Source organism: Macrobrachium nipponense, chromosome 23 (genome assembly GCF_015104395.2).
Source record: "Macrobrachium nipponense isolate FS-2020 chromosome 23, ASM1510439v2, whole genome shotgun sequence".
NCBI classification, from domain to species: Eukaryota; Metazoa; Arthropoda; class Malacostraca; order Decapoda; family Palaemonidae; genus Macrobrachium; species Macrobrachium nipponense.
The window spans coordinates 8,838,749-8,856,248 of NC_061090.1; the positions used below are offsets into that span (position 1 = coordinate 8,838,749).

The 17,500-nt window shown below is 36.4% G+C and overlaps 1 protein-coding gene across 1 annotated transcript in view; it reads left to right on the top strand.

Moving 5' to 3' along the window:
* LOC135198520 (zinc finger E-box-binding homeobox 1-like) overlaps positions 1 to 11,040 on the top strand; it is a 116,631-nt gene extending 105,591 nt beyond the window's left edge. Inside the window, 1 exon segment of the mRNA XM_064226180.1 lies at positions 4,918 to 11,040. Within this exon segment, the coding sequence (XP_064082250.1) occupies positions 4,918 to 6,606 (1,689 nt within the window). The 3' untranslated portion in view covers positions 6,607 to 11,040.
* The last annotated feature ends 6,460 nt before the right edge of the window (positions 11,041 to 17,500 follow it).

Below are 17,500 nucleotides of genomic sequence, written 5' to 3' on the forward strand. Positions count from 1 at the left end.
GATAATTAACCATCTGGTATTCCTGATCTTGTTTGTACCTGAGGCCTTCCTCTCCAATTGTACTTTAGTAGCTCCTTGACGATGTCTGAGTAAAGACGAAAGCGCTTGGATTTCTGACTCTCATTTTCCCGTGGTATTCGCTCATTTATGAAGTCACGTGCATCTACTGTGATTTTTTAAGCATACATATATATACATATATATGTATATATATATACTATATATATATATATATTTTTTTTTTTTTTCATAGACAGTGAAACTATAAAATTGTCAGATAACAATTCAGGCAGTCCTCAGTTATGGGTAGGTTCTGTTCTCGGTAGGGTGCTAATCAGCGAAAACCGACATTAACCAAAACTCTGCGATTTATGGCGCGGATATCCAGTTATTGGTGCCTCTGTTAGGTATGTTATGGTGCCATATCTCAATCATCAGTGCCTTATGGCGCAGAAAACTGGAACTCGGCATGTTATGGCACTAGACAAGTTCCATAAAACTGGATCAACATTAACTAAGTCTGCTGATAACTGGGGACTGCTTGTCCTGTAAGATGTGTACATAATTAGTCGTGATTGTACCCACTGGGAGTGGCTGCTTACAGCTTGCATTTTGTTGCACACTTATACTGACACTGTTACAGGTTCGGTGCAGCTTCCTTAAAGCCCTCAGCTTCATTGCATTCTCTCCTATGCCACATCTGCTGTTTCATTAATCATCGTATATTAGCTGAACTTTGTTAAATTTACTTAATTCCCTTTCAGTTTGCAGTTAAGAATAAATTCTTCAGGCAAACCATATGAGTTTAGCATTGTGACTATTAAACAAATTTAAAAACAAATCATGACTTATTACTTTAAAAAGAATAGTCCTGACTTTCATATATTACTAAGTACTGAGGTTGAAGTAGAAAATAAGTGTCTTGCAAAGCCCCAAAGAGTAACAACTCTTTTCTGGTTACTACTTGGTCCCTGTAAATGTCTTGTTGATATAAAAAGGAATTTTATTTGGTTGCTGAGATGAGAGTAAACATTCTCTGTCCTGGATATTTGGATAGGAGGTTTGTCTTTGGATAATTGTCATAGTGTTTTTAGTTTTTAGAAGTTTATTTAGCTATGACAGGAATGTTCTGTTCTTAAAGAAGTGAGTAATTTGCATGCGAAGAAAATATAAGTATGAATCAATGTTTAATGACATTTTTTCTTGTAGTAAAATTTTTATTTGTAATATGTATGTGTATGTTAACATGAATTTGTCTTTAGTATTGACTAATGGTGGTAAGGAGTCTTATAAGGTCGTTTACTTGGGATGAATCTTACCTACTGTTAAAGATACTTTATATCTCTGCACAACAGGTGAGGAGGTATGAGCTATCTTTAACAGTAGGTAAGTACCCAAATAATAGATTATGAAAATTTATATTTAGTATCTTATGCATCCATAGTTTTTAGTACGTATGTGCAGTTGAATTTCTCAAACACACAGCAAAGAATGATAAATTATTTAAAACATTGTATACCATATTGGCTACGATTGTACTATATTTAAATTTCCTTTGGTTTTGAAAATTGAAAATAGGCAATTTAAGATTCCTATTAACCATATATATTTCTTTTATAAGAAAATAAGGAACTATATTAGGAAAGTTGGCATCATATATAAAATGGAAAATGCTGGTAAATACTTTTCATTTCAAAATTCAACCAGGAATTACATTATTCATAAATTTTATATATCCAATGGAAGTGAACAAGAATTGAAATATTTGATAGTAAATAGTACACCCATTATAAATTTGGGCATAAGGTATCCTGTAGTGTTTGGAGTTTATTTTTTCAGCAACCTTTTATTTTTTTGTAATTTAAGAGTTGGTACACTATTCTAGGTGCTGATTGGATGGTTGTTATATAATTGATGGAATTTTTTGTTGTCTTTTCACTTTTTACATACAAAAGCTTGTTAACCCTTTAACGCCGATTGGAAGTATTAAAAGTCGATATAAATTGTCTGTTGGGTGCCGATTGGACGTATGGTACGTCGATATAAAAGAGTTTTTTAAAAATTTGCTGAAAAATAGTTATAGGCCTACTAGGCGAAAACTTTTGAATCATGTGCCTTGGGGGATGCTGGGAGCTCACGGATCAAGGCGTTGTTTTGTTTACAATCATTACCCAGGCGCGCAAGCGCGAATTTCTTTCTTCTCACACTAAAAAGCATCAGCGACACATCTCAGAAATTAATTTGTCACATCGACATAATTTTTGCACCATTTTATATTAGCCGTTACATGGAGTATTATATATGAAAATGTGTGCAATTTCATGTAGAATACAACAAAAAACCACTCATGGTTGTAGCTTTTATCAGTTTTGAAATATTTTCATATAAATAACGATAAGTGCCAAAATTTCAACCTTCGGTCAACTTTGACTACCTAAATGGTCGAAAAATGCAATTGTGAGCTAAAACTCTTATATTCTAGTAATATTCAATCATTTACCTTCATTTTGCAACAAATTGGAAGTCTAGCACAATATTTCAATTTATGGTGAATTTATGAAAAAAACTTTTTACTTACGTCCGCGCGGTAACACTTTCGAAAAAATCATAAATTTTTTCGTCCGATTGTCGTAATGTTTGCGCCATTTTAAGCCGTTACATAAAGTTTTATATATGGAAATATGCTCAATTTCATGTAAAATACAACTAAAAACAACCCATGGTTGTAACTTTTATCAGTTTTGAAATATTTTCATATAAATAACGGTGTGCCAAAATATCAACCTTCGTTCAACTTTGACTCGACCGAAATGGTCGAAAAAGGCAATTGTAAGCTAAAACTCTTACATTCTAGTAATATTCAATCATTTACCTTTATTTTGCAACAAATTGGAAGTCTCTTGCAAAATATTTTAATTTATGGTGAATTTATGAAAAAAAAAAAAAGTTTCCTTACGTCCGCGCTGTAACTCTTCCGAAAAAAATAATAAATTTTTTCATCCGATTGTCGTAATGTTTGCACCATTTTAAATTAGCTGTTACATGAAGTTTTATATATGAAAATGTGCAATTTTATGTAGAATAAAACAAAAGGCAACTCGTGGTTGTAGCTTTTATCAGTTTTGAAATATTTTCATATAAATAACGATAAGTGCCAAAATTTCAACCTTCGGTCAACTTTGACTCGACCGAAATGGTCAAAAACTGCAATTGTAAGCTACAACACTTACAGTCTAGTAACATTTAATCAATTACCTTCATTTTGCAACAAACGAGAAGTCTCTGGCACAATATTTCGATTTATGGTGAATTTTTGAAAAGTTTTTTTTTTTTTACGTCCGCGCGTTACGAATTCATGCATCATTTTGTGATAATATTTTCTCTGTGTTGCCTTGAACGTTTTACAATGTGTTATATACCACAATGATCACAATTTAGTGTACAATACAACGAAAAAATTAACCCGTTAGCTTTAATCATTTTGCTCGCAGCGCGATTTGTATACAATTTATATGAAATTTTTTTTTGCGCTGTCATATATCCCAATATTTATATATGATAATGATATGTATTTCATTTCTGATGGTTGCATACTAAACTTCAGGCAATGACAAAATAAGTAGCCAAAAATGAACTCTTAATCTTGAAAACTAAGCGTGCTGTGAATTTTTGACTAAAAAATTTTTTCCGCTTCGGCTCTCATTCGCGAACGCCGCCGGCATACGGGAGACGATTTTTAAAATACTGCCTCGGCGTTTAAGGGTAAAGGAGTATTTTTATAGTTTACTGCGCTTACCACCCTTTGATAAGGTGCTGTAAGAATTTTTCATTTATGTCATCTCTAGTTTGATTTTAATGAAAGAGTGGCATATTTCCAAGGTAAAATCTTTCCTGAGCTTTCCATTTCTGTAGTTTTGTGATGATTTAGGAACTCATAAAAATTTTGATATAGAGTATACCAATCGTGTTATGTACCTATTAAATTATATTTCCAAGTGCTGTCCAAATTCAGCATTTCAGTTTGTGTGTGCCTCATTTGCATTGTAACTCACATCATTTGTAACCTGGAAGTTTGAATTAACGTGACCAGGAGGGAGGCAGTAAACTTTTTATCATACCAATTAATATATGTAGGTAAACAGTATGTAGTACTTAAGTATTATTGGAATGCAGCACTTTCACGTGCAAAGAGAGCAGATGTACCTAATATTGGACAGATTTGCTTTTTGAGTCATTTGGTCAAGTGCGCTTAGCATGGGAATGGCCTATGAAGACAAGCCATCCTGAAAATCATGATAGACAAAAAATTCATCATCTCCTGAGATGAAATTGGTTTCTTTCTTGTGGATATTGGACATAATTAGCAATCAAGTATTTTTTATTTGTGTGACATTTCTCATAAAACCACATGTGCACCACTCATTCCATTGTTGAATCATATATGCGTGGGGGCATGATGTGTCTACTCCCCTGAGTTCCCATTAGTCTTGGTCATAAGCTTCCAAGAGTTTAGGTATATTTTTCTGGGCAGATGTATAGTAGATTGGATAACAGTAACATCATGTACATTATATAAATATATTTTTGTGTACAATGCAGTGTATTATATGCACTGCTTATGTAGGTATATTCATTTTCTGTATGTTTTCATTCAATATGAGAGGCTATATACTATCTTTGGAAATTAAAAATGAAGAAATAGAAGATTTTTGTAATGATAAATATTTAAGAAAAAGTGAACATTAAACTGAAAACCTTGGAATTCTTGAAATTTTGGGTCAGAGCACTAAAACAACAGGGCCAGGGAGGATGTGGAGAAGGCTTTTGACCTAATACCATAGATAGATGCTGAGAGGAAAAAAATGATAGCTGAATTTCGGACGATCATCTATAGCCACATTTTTATTTTCCCCGTAGGTGGCGGACATGGAGAGGAAGTACAAGTGCGAGTGGTGCGGGAAGGGATTTAGACTCTCCGTCCATCTGAAGGATCATGTCAGGACCCACACGGGGGAGAAGCCTTACCAGTGTCCAATATGCCAAAAGGATTTCACACAGCGGTCTAATTTGAGGACGCATCTCAACAAGATTCACAAGGAACAATTAGCATATGTTAAGAACCGCAAGGGCAGAGTAACAAAATTTCCTGTAAAACATGATTATAATCCAAGTATAGTTTCCCCTACTGGTAATAATAGCAATAGCTTTCCTCATCATAGTCCCTCAGCTGATATGAAAAGACTAGTGTACAACACTAGTGATCTTCCCAAACCAATCCTCCCAAAACCTTGTTTACCTGACCATTCTGTTATGCCTTTCCTTTCTAAGGAAACGGTTAGTTTTTTACAAAGGGATGAACTGACAGTGCTCTATAAGGACAGTAGTTCAAATAATACAGAAGCAGAGAAACATTTGCCATTGTCACAGCTCATGTTTCAGCATCCACCTGATGGAGAGTCACAAGTATATCCTGTAGATCCTCATGTCATAGAAGTAGATTCCAAATCTTTGGTTAATAAAGACACTGTAGTACAACAGCCAGTCATTGCAAAAGAGACTGCTTTGAAATCTCCTCAGAAAGAAACTTTGTTAAAAGCCTTACTTCTTAAAGGATCTACTACATCAGAGGTTGCGAGTGTTATGCAACAAGTAATAACTCCTCCTGGAGCTGGTCCTTCAACACCTTCCATAGTATCATCAACACTACCCTCTACTCTAATTCCTTGCTCGCTTTCTTCATCGGTAACCTCTCACTCTTCAGCAACATCAGGTTCTGGTGAGGAACGAATTCTTGTCATGGACTCGTCTATGGTCAAACTTCCTCGTGATGTTGCTGTCTCACGTAGTAGCCTCCTCTCTCCAGTTGATAAAGGAGAATCTTTTGTTGTTATAGAAGCCTCTGGAATGGCTTCACAGGAAGGTGCTTTGGTTACAACAGATTCACAAGATCAGCCACAAATATCAGAGGAAATGAAAATCCTATTGCAAGCTATCCAAATAAGAGATTCCCAAGATCATGGACAATCAGGCCCTCCCAGTACTCCATCATTGATAGTAAAGCCAACCACGACAGTTTCAGCTCCAGTGACTAATGTAGTTTCTGGGCATGTAATTAGTCATACATTAGCTGTACCAACTCCTGGACCTCCAGCAGTGTCAGGAGCTGCGCTCCAGAGAATTTCTCGTTTCTTACATGAAAAAGAGTCGGCTAAGAAGTCTCCCAGTCATTCTGTCACAGTCAGGAAAACTAATCACATCCCTGATCACTCACAGAAACAGAGCCCTATTTGTGAGCAAGAATCTATTCCTGTATCCACTAAAATAGGAGCTGACTCGGTGAAACCATTGCCCCTCTTGCGACAAATGTCCCCACCACACGTGCCCATTACAGCTCCTCTTCCTGTACCCTCTTCATTAAAAGTTGACCCTTCACCCATACCTGGTGCCTCAGTATCTTCACATATAGAAAGAAGGAAGCCTTTTCAAATACCAACAAGTAGGATAGGCAGTAATATCAGTTTGGAAAGATCCCATGACAGCAAAGAATCCAATGCAAAGGCAAAAGGTCATCGAAGTGAAAGTGAAACAGTGCCTCAAACTAAGTAAGGTTTTGATATATATGAGTAGTTCATAGCAGGTTAGTTTAATGTTCTTCAAATGGTTCGTTAATTTCTAGGATTGTCAGCCATCACATGATTTGATGTTTTCATTTCAGAAAAATCATTTGTTCCACCTGTCATCTTGTGCCTTCTTTTTTTCCTTTCACAAGTGCAATGTATGGAATTTTTTTTCTTCATTTTACAGACATTTATCACTACTTCATTAAAGGTATTGAATATTGTAAAAATACCTGACCTTGGGAAGTGTCATTTACTTATAAATCAGCCATTCAGAATTTCTTGGAAATAATGTTCTACCATGGTTATGCTGGCTTTCTATTGATCTATCCTCTTGTGTTTTGTGCCTTAAAGTATAACACTATATCTTTGCCTGCATCAATGATAGATCAGCATTTTGGGCCTTGAGTGTTTATATCTTTGTATCCTCATTGCAATGCTGTCTGTGCAAGCTGGAGGGAGGAAACCCACATTGCTTTTATATAGCCTATGTATGATGCTATTGCTCATATGAATATGTTGCCTGATAAACAGCCTTATATCTTGAATCTTTCTACAATACACATGCTTGCTTGATTAAGTCTTACTACATCGATACATATCGCTCTATGTGCCAGCTTGTCTGTATATATAAGGCTCTTATTTTTTTTATGCCCAATCATACTTGGTTTCTTTGAAGACAAGTAAGAAACTGTCCTCTTATTCAGGCAAAACTGTGGACTTCTCAAAAATAGATGAAAGTCAAGTACTAGCTGCTTTCATTTTGCATATTGGAAATGTAAGTGGTATTGCTTTTGCAAATATTCTTCCATGTATAAAGAATGCCATGTGGTTTTAAGAAGACTGTCTGTACTGGTGTTTATTGTTGCAGCTTGTATAGTTATATTGTAGTTTCATTTGTTAAGTGTACAGTATTTTTACATAATCTTGAAAGTTTTGTGATATGTAATATATGTACAGTAAAATCTTGAGAAATTCCTCTTGGTTATGTTTGTTCTTTATGATAAAGACTTGATTTTATCATGTCGGAAGTATTTACCAGTTAATTTTTTCCTAGTTATTTTTTTCCTAAGTTATTCATAATTTCACGAAAAATACTGTTTGAATTAAAGTAAATCAATGTATCATTTCATTGGCATTGTTTTTTGCTTATATTATTATCAGAACCAAAGTAGTAAATTAGCATGGTAATATTTTATTGTGATTTTGAGTACGCAGTATGTTTGTTTATGTATATACTCTTTGTATGTACGAAGGTATATACTTGTGTACCAATGTATGCATGCATATTTTGTGAATACTGTACAGTACTTCATACTTTAGAAAGTGGCATTGATATAAAAAGATTGAGTGAATGATTGAGAATTTATTTGTAGTGTTTATTTGTATTTTGTTACAGAGATCTTGTATTTTGATGTTATATCTTAAGAAAATAATATAGAGAGCAAGTTTGAGGTAGGAGATAAAATTTTTAGTGCTGGAAAAATGTTAGTGGAGAGAATGTAGTAGATAAAAATCTATAGTGCTGCAAAACTTATACGTAGTGAAGAGAATTGCCTGGTGAATACTGGAATGAAATTCTGTGCGTTTCAGTTTTTAAACTGACCAATGTCCTTCTTTCCTTGACGTCATGGTCTAAAAGTGCTGGAATTGAGAATATTTATATTTTTAGTTGATCTTTTGTGACAAGTGGATATGTTATAGATTTCCATGTTATTAAGACTTCTGTTTAATTTTAAATTAATGAATTTTTGGCTTAGTTCAAAGTTATCTAGTATGAACTGAAAAGAAAGTCAAACCCCTTAGTATTAAAATATTGAAATCATTATCTGATTTTCCTATTTATTACTAAGGATTCTTTTGAAGTCAAGTTGCTGGTTGCTGGCTATTTTAATGGTCAAAAAGCCGAATATTATCCAATCGTTTATTCAAAAGTTAAAGAATTTACTCTGCAGTTGTTTTCTTTATAGGTTTTCTGAGTATTTTTTAAAAGAAAAATTTGACTAGCTGAAAGGCTTTTAGACGCAGAACCTTTTTGTATTATTCTGTAGCTCTATTGGTGATGGGGATCCATGGTTCAGTAAGGGACATGAATTTTAAGATGGTCAGAATGGTCAATAGTAGACGATTTTATTTAAAAACTTGGAATTTTTTTGAAGAAGTGCCTTAGAAGAAAAATGGCAAACTAGTCTTTAGAATATTCATTATTGTACTTAGCTGTTTGCAGTTTATGGGTGAAATGGTAAAGGTCTTGACCTGGAGAGAAAAAGAAGTGTGTGCATGAAATTTTTTTATATATATAGCTTTTTAAGAAGTAGAGAAAAATCTGTTTAGGTTAAAGTATAGGAAATGTACCTGCATATTCTTGTCAGGGTAGTGTGATTGGGAGAGTATTTTGCTTGTGCTTAGTTTAGCCAGAGACTTATCCCAGTGCATGCCACCCCATGATGTATAACAGATGGTAAATTGACTCCTCAGTAACCCTTAGAATTTTACCATTATATTTTGGAAACTTGTAAATCAAATAAAATTCCTCATGAATTAACAGCATGTTTTTTCTAAGGAAATTTGGTCTGTTTAGCTGGAGCTTTTTAGTGGAAGTTTATGTTAGTGGTTGAATTTATATGAAAGAAGTTGAGTAGATGCAAGAAATGTGAAAAATGAATTTATCCTGTTAAACCAAAATTATCCATTACATACTTTATTTAAAAATGTGCTAAATCAGGTTTGTTCTCATGCAACACTGTAGCTTTATTAAGAGCTATTTGGTTACTGGAAGTGGTGGTATATGAATTTTTTAAAATTTGAACAATTCCAAGAAAAATAGTTCTCAGCAACTGAAGTTTTGAGAGGAAGTGGAAAGATGAATTTTGCTAATAGAAAGAATGCTGGATGACTTTTAACTCCAAATTGAAGGTGCTTATTTAACCCCTGCAAGTTTCATAGTTATCCTGCATAATTCTGTCTGAATGTTGAGAATATGGGATAACATTACTTTGTAATGTTCATTTTGCAGTGGTTATAATCTTCATTGTTGACTTATTTGATGCAAATCCCCAGATATTGTGAAAATCTTTCAACATTTTCAGTTGAAAGTAGTAATTTTTGCAAATTATTATGTAAATAAATAAATATGTCATGCCAGCTTGGTAAAATTTGAGGATTTCGACTGTCGGTTAAAACATTATAATGCAAATAAAAAGTACGTATTCATAAAGGTAGGAACCGTGCTTGACCTTATTACCTTAACAATGTTGTAAGAACATTAGTGCCAGGATTCAAAGAGAGTAGAGAGTTGGACCAGCTCTATAGAATTAATATAGGAATGGGAAGTTCAGCTGATAATTGTAGCTGCAAAATGATTATATGGAACGCTTTGATTATTTTTATCTGTCTCTGTTATCTTATGTACCTCTTATACATTCAGGTCTACATATTGTGGGAAGAAGAGGATGCCATTGACTATTGCTTTTATACTGTATTTTGCTTTACATTAATTTTTTGAGTTATGGTACAATTAAATGTTACTGGAAAAAACATGGAAGTGATTGTGGTTAAGATATTTAGGAATTAGTTTATTTTTTTATAGCTGCTGTTATGATGATGTACTATATGCATCTTTCTATCATTCATCATTTTTAACATTGAGTTCTAAATGTAAATATTCATACAATACCATATTCCTTAATAAAACCTTACTATTGCATATTAACTCTTAATTTATGTTTTTTTTGACATAGAGATTTTAATATAGTCTTAATTTACTGGGGGCAAGTTTTTCTTTCATTTTGATAATAAATAATTCATGTCCTTAGTACATTGCATTACAGTTCCTTGTCAGTGCTGCAACATTAGATCATAGGTTTTTGTTTTCTAATTTAATAAATACAGTACTATACTTCTCTCTCTCTCTCTCTCTCTCTCTCTCTCTCTCTCTCTCTCTCTCTCTCTCTCTCTCTCTCTCTCTCTCATGTACTTGCTTTAACCATTTACTTCAGGGAAGGTGATTTTCATTTCAGTTATTCATTATAGGGTTTTCAAATCCTAGATTGCAGAATGTTGATAAGTGGAATACTTGACTGAGAAATTCAATGTTTGGAATTTCCTGTTGGTGGAAGTGTTGATGTCATCTTATTGTAAAAGTACATCAGTTACTGCTTGCTTTATAATAAAGCTGATGGTGGCAGCACTGGGTGTAATTTTGTGCCATTCTGTTTATTGTGCTTATGAAAAGAGAGATATGATAAAGTGTAAATAGCCTTAAAGTACATTTAAATACTTTAATGAATATATATGAATATAGAAAGAGAATAAGTAAATAAAGGTATACTTATTAGATGTTATTTGATTATATTGTTAAAACACCAGCTTTGCTGAATTGCAAAGGTATGTAGATATTGTAAATTAATAAAATAATATGGGAGGTACTTGTTTCTAGGTCCTAACCATTTACTACTGTAGTCTTTAAATTGCAGTGTCCATAGTTAATTGATGGACGTAACATTCTTCTGAAGGAGTTCTAATGGGTTTTTAACCCTTAAACGCCAACTGGACGTATTTTACGTCTACATTTTTTGTCTCGGGTGCCGACTGGACGTATTTTACGTCGACATACAAAAGTTTTTTTAAAAATTCGTGGAAAAATACTTTTAGGCCTACCAGCCGAAAACTCTTGAATCACGCGCCTTGGGGGATGCTGGGAGTTCACGGATCAAGGTGTTGTTTTGTTTACAATCGTTACGCAGGCGCGCAAGCGCGAATTTCTTTCTTGCCGCACTAAAAAGTATCTGTGACGCATCTCGGAAATTATTTTGTCACTTTGAGATAATTTTTATACCATTTTAAATTAGCCTTTACATAGAGTATTATATATGAAAATTTGCACATTTTTATGCAGAATACAACAAAAAAATACTCATGATTGTAGCTTTTATCAGTTATGAGATACTTTCATATAAATAACGATAAGTGCCAAAATTTCAACCTTCGGTCAACTTTGACTACCGAAATGGTCTAAAAACGCAATTGTAAGCTAAAACCCTTATATTTTAGTAATATTCAATAATTTACCTTCATTTTTGCAACTAATTGGAAGTCTCTAGCACAATATTTCGATTAATGGTGAATTTATGAAAAAACTTTTTCCTTACGTCCGAGCGGTAACTCTTCCGAAAAAAATCATACATGCGATTGTGGTAATGTTTGCACCATTTTAAAATTAGCCGTTACATAAAGTTTTATATATGGAAATGTGTGCAATTTCATGCACAAAACAACTAAAAACAACCCGTGGTTGTAGCTTTTATCAATTTTGAAATATTTTCATATAAAAAATGATGTGACAAATTTTCAACCTTCGTTCAACTTTGACTCTACCGAAATGGTCAAAAAACGCAATTGTAAGCTAAAACGCTTATATCCTAGTAATATTCAATCATTCACCTTCATTTTGCAACAAATTGAAAGTCTCTTATCACAATATTTCGATTTATGGTGAATTTATGAAAAAAATAACATTTTCTTTACGTCCGCGCGGTAACTCTTCCGAAAAAATCATACGTGCGATTGTGGTAATGTTTGCACCATTTTAAATTAGCCGTTACATAAAGTTTTATATATGAAAATGTGCGCAATTTCATATAGAATACAACAAAAAATAATTGAAGGTTGTAGCTTTTCTCATTTTTGAAATATTTGCATATAAATCACGATAAATAGAAAAAAACCACGTTCGGTCAACTTACAGTCTAGTAATATTCAGTCATTTATCTTCATCTTGAAACAAATTTGAAGTCTTTAGCACAATATTTAGATTTATGGTGAATTAAAAAAAAAAAACTTTCCTTCCCTCCGCGCGCGGATTCTCCGCCACAAATCTCCGAAATGCGTACGTCCCATTCTCGGAATATTTGCTCCGTTTCATATTAGGCATTTCATAAAGATTTATATATGAAAATGTGCGCAATTTCATGTAGAATAAAATTAAAAATATTTGAAGGTTGTAGCTTCTCTAATTTCTAAATTCGACATTTGGTCAACTTTAACTTGTCAGATATGGTCGAAAACTGCAATTGTAAGCTAATACTCTTACAGTATAGTAATATTCAATCATTTGTCTTCATTTTGAAAGACATTGGAATTCTCTAGGACAATATTTAGATTTATGGTGAATTTTTGAAAAAAATATTTGTTTACGTCCGCACGTTACGAATTCATGCATTATTCTGTGATAATATTTTCTGTGTTGCTTTTATCGTTTTACAATGTGTTATATACCAAAATGATTGCAATTTAGTGTACATTACAACAAAGAAAAATTAACTCTTTACCTTTAACCGTTTTGCGCATAGTGCGATTTGAATACAATTATATATGAAGTTTTGTTTTCGCGCTATCATATATCGCATTATTTATACATGATAATGATAATTTTTTTCATTTCTGATGGTTGCATACTAAACTTCAGGAAATGACAAAAAAAAGGAACCAAAAATGAACTCTTAATCTTGAAAACTAGTGCGCTGTGATTTTTTGAAAAAAATATTTTTTCCGCTTCCGCGCTCACTTTGAGACCACCTCGGCACACGGAAGACGATTTTTAATATATCCCTTTGGCGTTTAAGGGTTAACATCTTCATGAGAACATAAACCATTCTGAGAGTAAATTTTATATAACATTTAAAAAACTTCTGGTTTTATACTAGTAACTTAAAAAGTAATTACTTAGCTAAAGATTTTCCTCTCTCGGCATCTTAAGTTCTAAATTCACAGTAATATGATTGTTGCCAAGAGGTGGGGGCCACGACAGGCCCCATTCACTGCAACGTGAACGTGGAAGCAAGAGGAGCCATATGGTGTCATTCTGTTTCATGCGGCGCAATCAACAACGCGTCAATCTCTGCACTCTTGCTTTCCTGATTCACTGGTTGTTCTATGCTGAAGTCGGTGACGTACTCACTTTAGTCTACTCAAGCTGTTACCTATTTTGGTTTGCTTTTACAAATAGCTTATTTTCTTTTTAGCTTAACTATGTCTGATTCTAGCACTTCCAGTCTTTGCTATTGTAGTAAGGGCTGAAGGACTAGAAAGCTTTGTTATGATGCACATACCATGTGCACTTAGTGTAGGGGACAGGAATGTTAGAGGAAGGTTAATTCTTCTGGATGCAAGGATTGGTATGATAGTAGATGGGAGATACTCGAGTTTCATCTTAATAAACTTGAGAAGAATAGACTTAGGAAGGCAGCTGCTTGTACTGAAAGTAGGACCTCTTTGAGTAGTCTTCTCCTAAGCCTAAGACAGATTCCTGTCTGGCTCTTCCTTCTACCCCTGGAGATAATCTCGCTCCTATCCTCATTCCTCCTCCTATTCCTCCACATACTCCTGTGCTTCCAACCCTGATGCCCTTGCCAGTCTCGAGCCAAGATGAAATTCTAAGTTTGATCATTTTAATTTAGTTGTAAGTTCAGTGTTGGAGATATGGGCATCCCTTTGTGTCCTTATGGATAAAATTGAAAGACTTTCTTGTGATAAAATGTATGATGACAGTGTCAAGTGATGTGTTAGTGGAGGAGGTGGCTTCCTGTCTCATCGGCACTCCAAGACAAAGGTCACTGTCCTGCTTCCCAATCAATGCACCTGGGAGAAGACATACTGGAGGTCTAAGGGAGGCTGATGGGGTTTGCCTATTGGGTTGCTGCCCCCTCTTTCGAACCTGCTGCTAAAGCCCAGTCTTCAACAGGCTGCCACTGGAAAGGCATGTCGTTGGATGTGCGCCGCTTGTCGTCCAGCTCAGATTCAGTTTCAGACCACAGGCATCGTAGACGCTTCTTTGATTCATCTTGGCCAATGAAAAGGCGCATGGATGCCTCGGCTCCTGATTCTCCCCTATCGGTCAAGTGTCACAGGAACACCTTTGATAACCCTTTTCCGTTGTGCAGCTACAGTGTGGATTCCTATGTTTTCGCCTCTTTTCAGCTGTCTGCACGCCCAGGAGGTTCTCCCTTGTTATTCTCTCCCAAGAATCCAAAGCGCCAGAAACATTGGTCTAGGTAGTACCTGCTCTGGAGAGCCCAGTTCCAGCTCCCGTACTCCCAGTTCTTGCTCCCGCTCCCAACACTGGTGCCTGCACGCCCAGATCTTGCTTCTGCCTGCCATGCACCTGTTCCTGTACATCCAGCTGTGGACTCGCAGCTCCCAGTGCCATCTTCATCAAGACACTTGATTCAGCCTCGGTAGTCCTCTCTCGGCCGACAAGTTCCCGTCTTAGAATCTGATGACCCCTCTCCTGCTCCCATCAAGGATCAACTGTCCGAGATCTTGAGCTTTATGAAGAAAACTCCTCCTGCTAAGCTTGTTCAAGATTTGTCTTTATCTCCGGTCTCCTCGGAGAATGAAGAGGATGCAGACCTGGACGCTTCTCCCCCATGGCTTACAAGTCTCTTCTTCGTTTTCTTTTGGGAAATTTTCCCACCTTCATGCCAGCTACCCTGTCTTCTCTTGCCTCCACCTTCCTTATGGCTATGTTCAGGAACATGTTCTCCTTCCCAAGATGGTGCTTCTAAATCTCTAGGAAGGCAATGAAGGCTATCAATGAATGGCTCTTGATGAAGAGAGAGCAAGGCAAAGCTACGTTTGCCCACACCCCCTCTCATCTGATTAAGAGAAAGTAAAGGCTTACGTAACCAGGGAAGCTTCCTCCCTGGGAGCCACTGCTGCCTCCCAAGGGAACTTCTCAGGTCACATTGATTCATCTCGTTGGTTGGCTTTTGCTTCGGCCAAAGTTATCTTTTCATCATCAGACGCGATCATCTCTTCAAGAATATCTTCAAAGTTTGTGTGTTGTTGAGCTTATTGGATTGGATGATGGGAGCTCTTGCTAAGAAGATCAAGTATTTAAAAGACTCAGAGATATCTTTTCAGCAGACCTGTTTGGCGCTCTTTCTTGTGCAGATAAAGCCATACGAGATAGCTCCTCAGAACTCTCGTCTCTCTTCTGTTTTGGAGCTCTTAAGAAGAGAGAGCTTTGTGTTCCTTTACCACAAGGGTCACATCTTCCTAGAGATCTGCAATGGTTTTTTTTTGCTGTTGGTCTAATCACATCTGTTTCTGCAGTCAATGGTAGAACAGATGGCATCGGACCTGCAGAAGAAATCAACACAGTATCTGCAGGCACAGTCGTCTCAACACCCCAGAGTTCTTTGTCTGCGCCCTTTTGCCCCAAATTTACCTCTCCAGTCCAGCAGCATCCCCTTAGTGGGAAAGGACCAAAATCGCAAGTTAGGTATCACCCGAACTGCAATTTCAATTTAGACCCTCCAAAAAGCATTCCTCCTCCAAGCTTCCTTCCAAGAATTGAACCAGAAGTCCTTTGTGCCCCAGTAGGAGCCAGACTTCTCTCTTTCTGGAAGTGGGATCTCGGGAGCAGATCATGGATCATCAGGGTTTTAAAGGAAGTGCTGGCCCCCCCCCCCCCGTTAGTTTCCTCTCCCATCGCCTTTGACGTCCTACTCAAGAGGCTCAGAGAAATATTTGGCCCTTTTGAAGGAAGTTTCCTCTTCTTCTGAAGGAAGCCATAGAGGAAGTAGAGGACATTCACTTCCTGGGCTTCTACAATAACCTTTTTTTTTGTTGTATGTAGTTCCCAAAGTGTCATTGTTAGAGCCTAATTCTCAACATAAGTGTCCTCAATCGTTTTGTAAAGAAGACTTAAGTTCAGGGTGGAGACGAGCCAGTTAGTCATGGCTTACATTCATTGGGGTGATTGGATGATCACTCTGAATATGCAAGATGCATATTTTCATATCCCCATTCATCCAAGCTCCAAGAAATACCTCAGATTAGTCTCCCAAGGGAAAGTACCAGTTTCTTCTTGAAGGACAGTCATACAACTCTACAACTCTCACAAGATCTAGGAATTTTAAATTCCAGAAATTCCAGTTGGTTTCAACTCAGGAATTTTTTTTATTTGGGGAGGATTCTCAACTCTCAGACTTCTCAGGATTTTCCGTCCCCAAGAGAGTTGCAAACTGCATTCTGACAATTTGCAAGTTCCACTCTCTTTTGTCATGCTTGGCCTGTCAGTGGATGAGCCTTCATGAATTGAAACCTTCGTCATGTTGAGCAGATTGTACACGAGTTCGCCAATTCTTCCTCAGCCAACTGGGACAGGAAGACTCGATCAGACTCAGTTGTATTTTCCGTCACTCAGAAGGTAAAGTTGGACTTCAATGGTGGTTCCTTGAAAGATTTTCTCAGAGGAGATCCCTTCTCCCTCCGAGCCCCGATCTAGACTCTACTTGGATGTGTTGGATGCAGGCAGGGGAGCCCTTCTAAGGTATCAAGAGATTTCTGGGATGTGGTCCCAGGCAGAAAGCAGCTTTTACATCAGTGTAAAAGAACTGAAGTCCACCATATAGGTCTGCATTTCTACTTGGTTCACAACAAGACAGTAATTGTTCATGCAGACGACACCATGGCACTGTCATGTATCAAGAAACCAGGGTGGGGCCGCCGCTCGTTCCTGGTCCTTCTGCCAGACTGCAAAGGAACTTCTTTGAGCCTACTGGAATCAAGTGACGTTGGTCTCTTGCTTTATTCAAGGGAAATGAAACGTCCTGGTGGAGGAACTGAGCTGTCGGAAGCAGGTCCTTCCTACCAAATGGACCTTGGACAACAAGAATTGCATCGACCTTTGCAGATTGTGGAGAAACCCCTCCATAGACATGTTTCCCACCCCAAGAAACAGTGTTCTTCCTCTCTTCTGCTTACCTGCCCCAGATCCCCTGGCTTGGGGGCACGGACACCATACTGGTAGATTGGTGGGGTCTGGACCTCATGCCTTCTCTCTATTCAGCTTAGTCAGGGAAGTATTAAACAAGTTA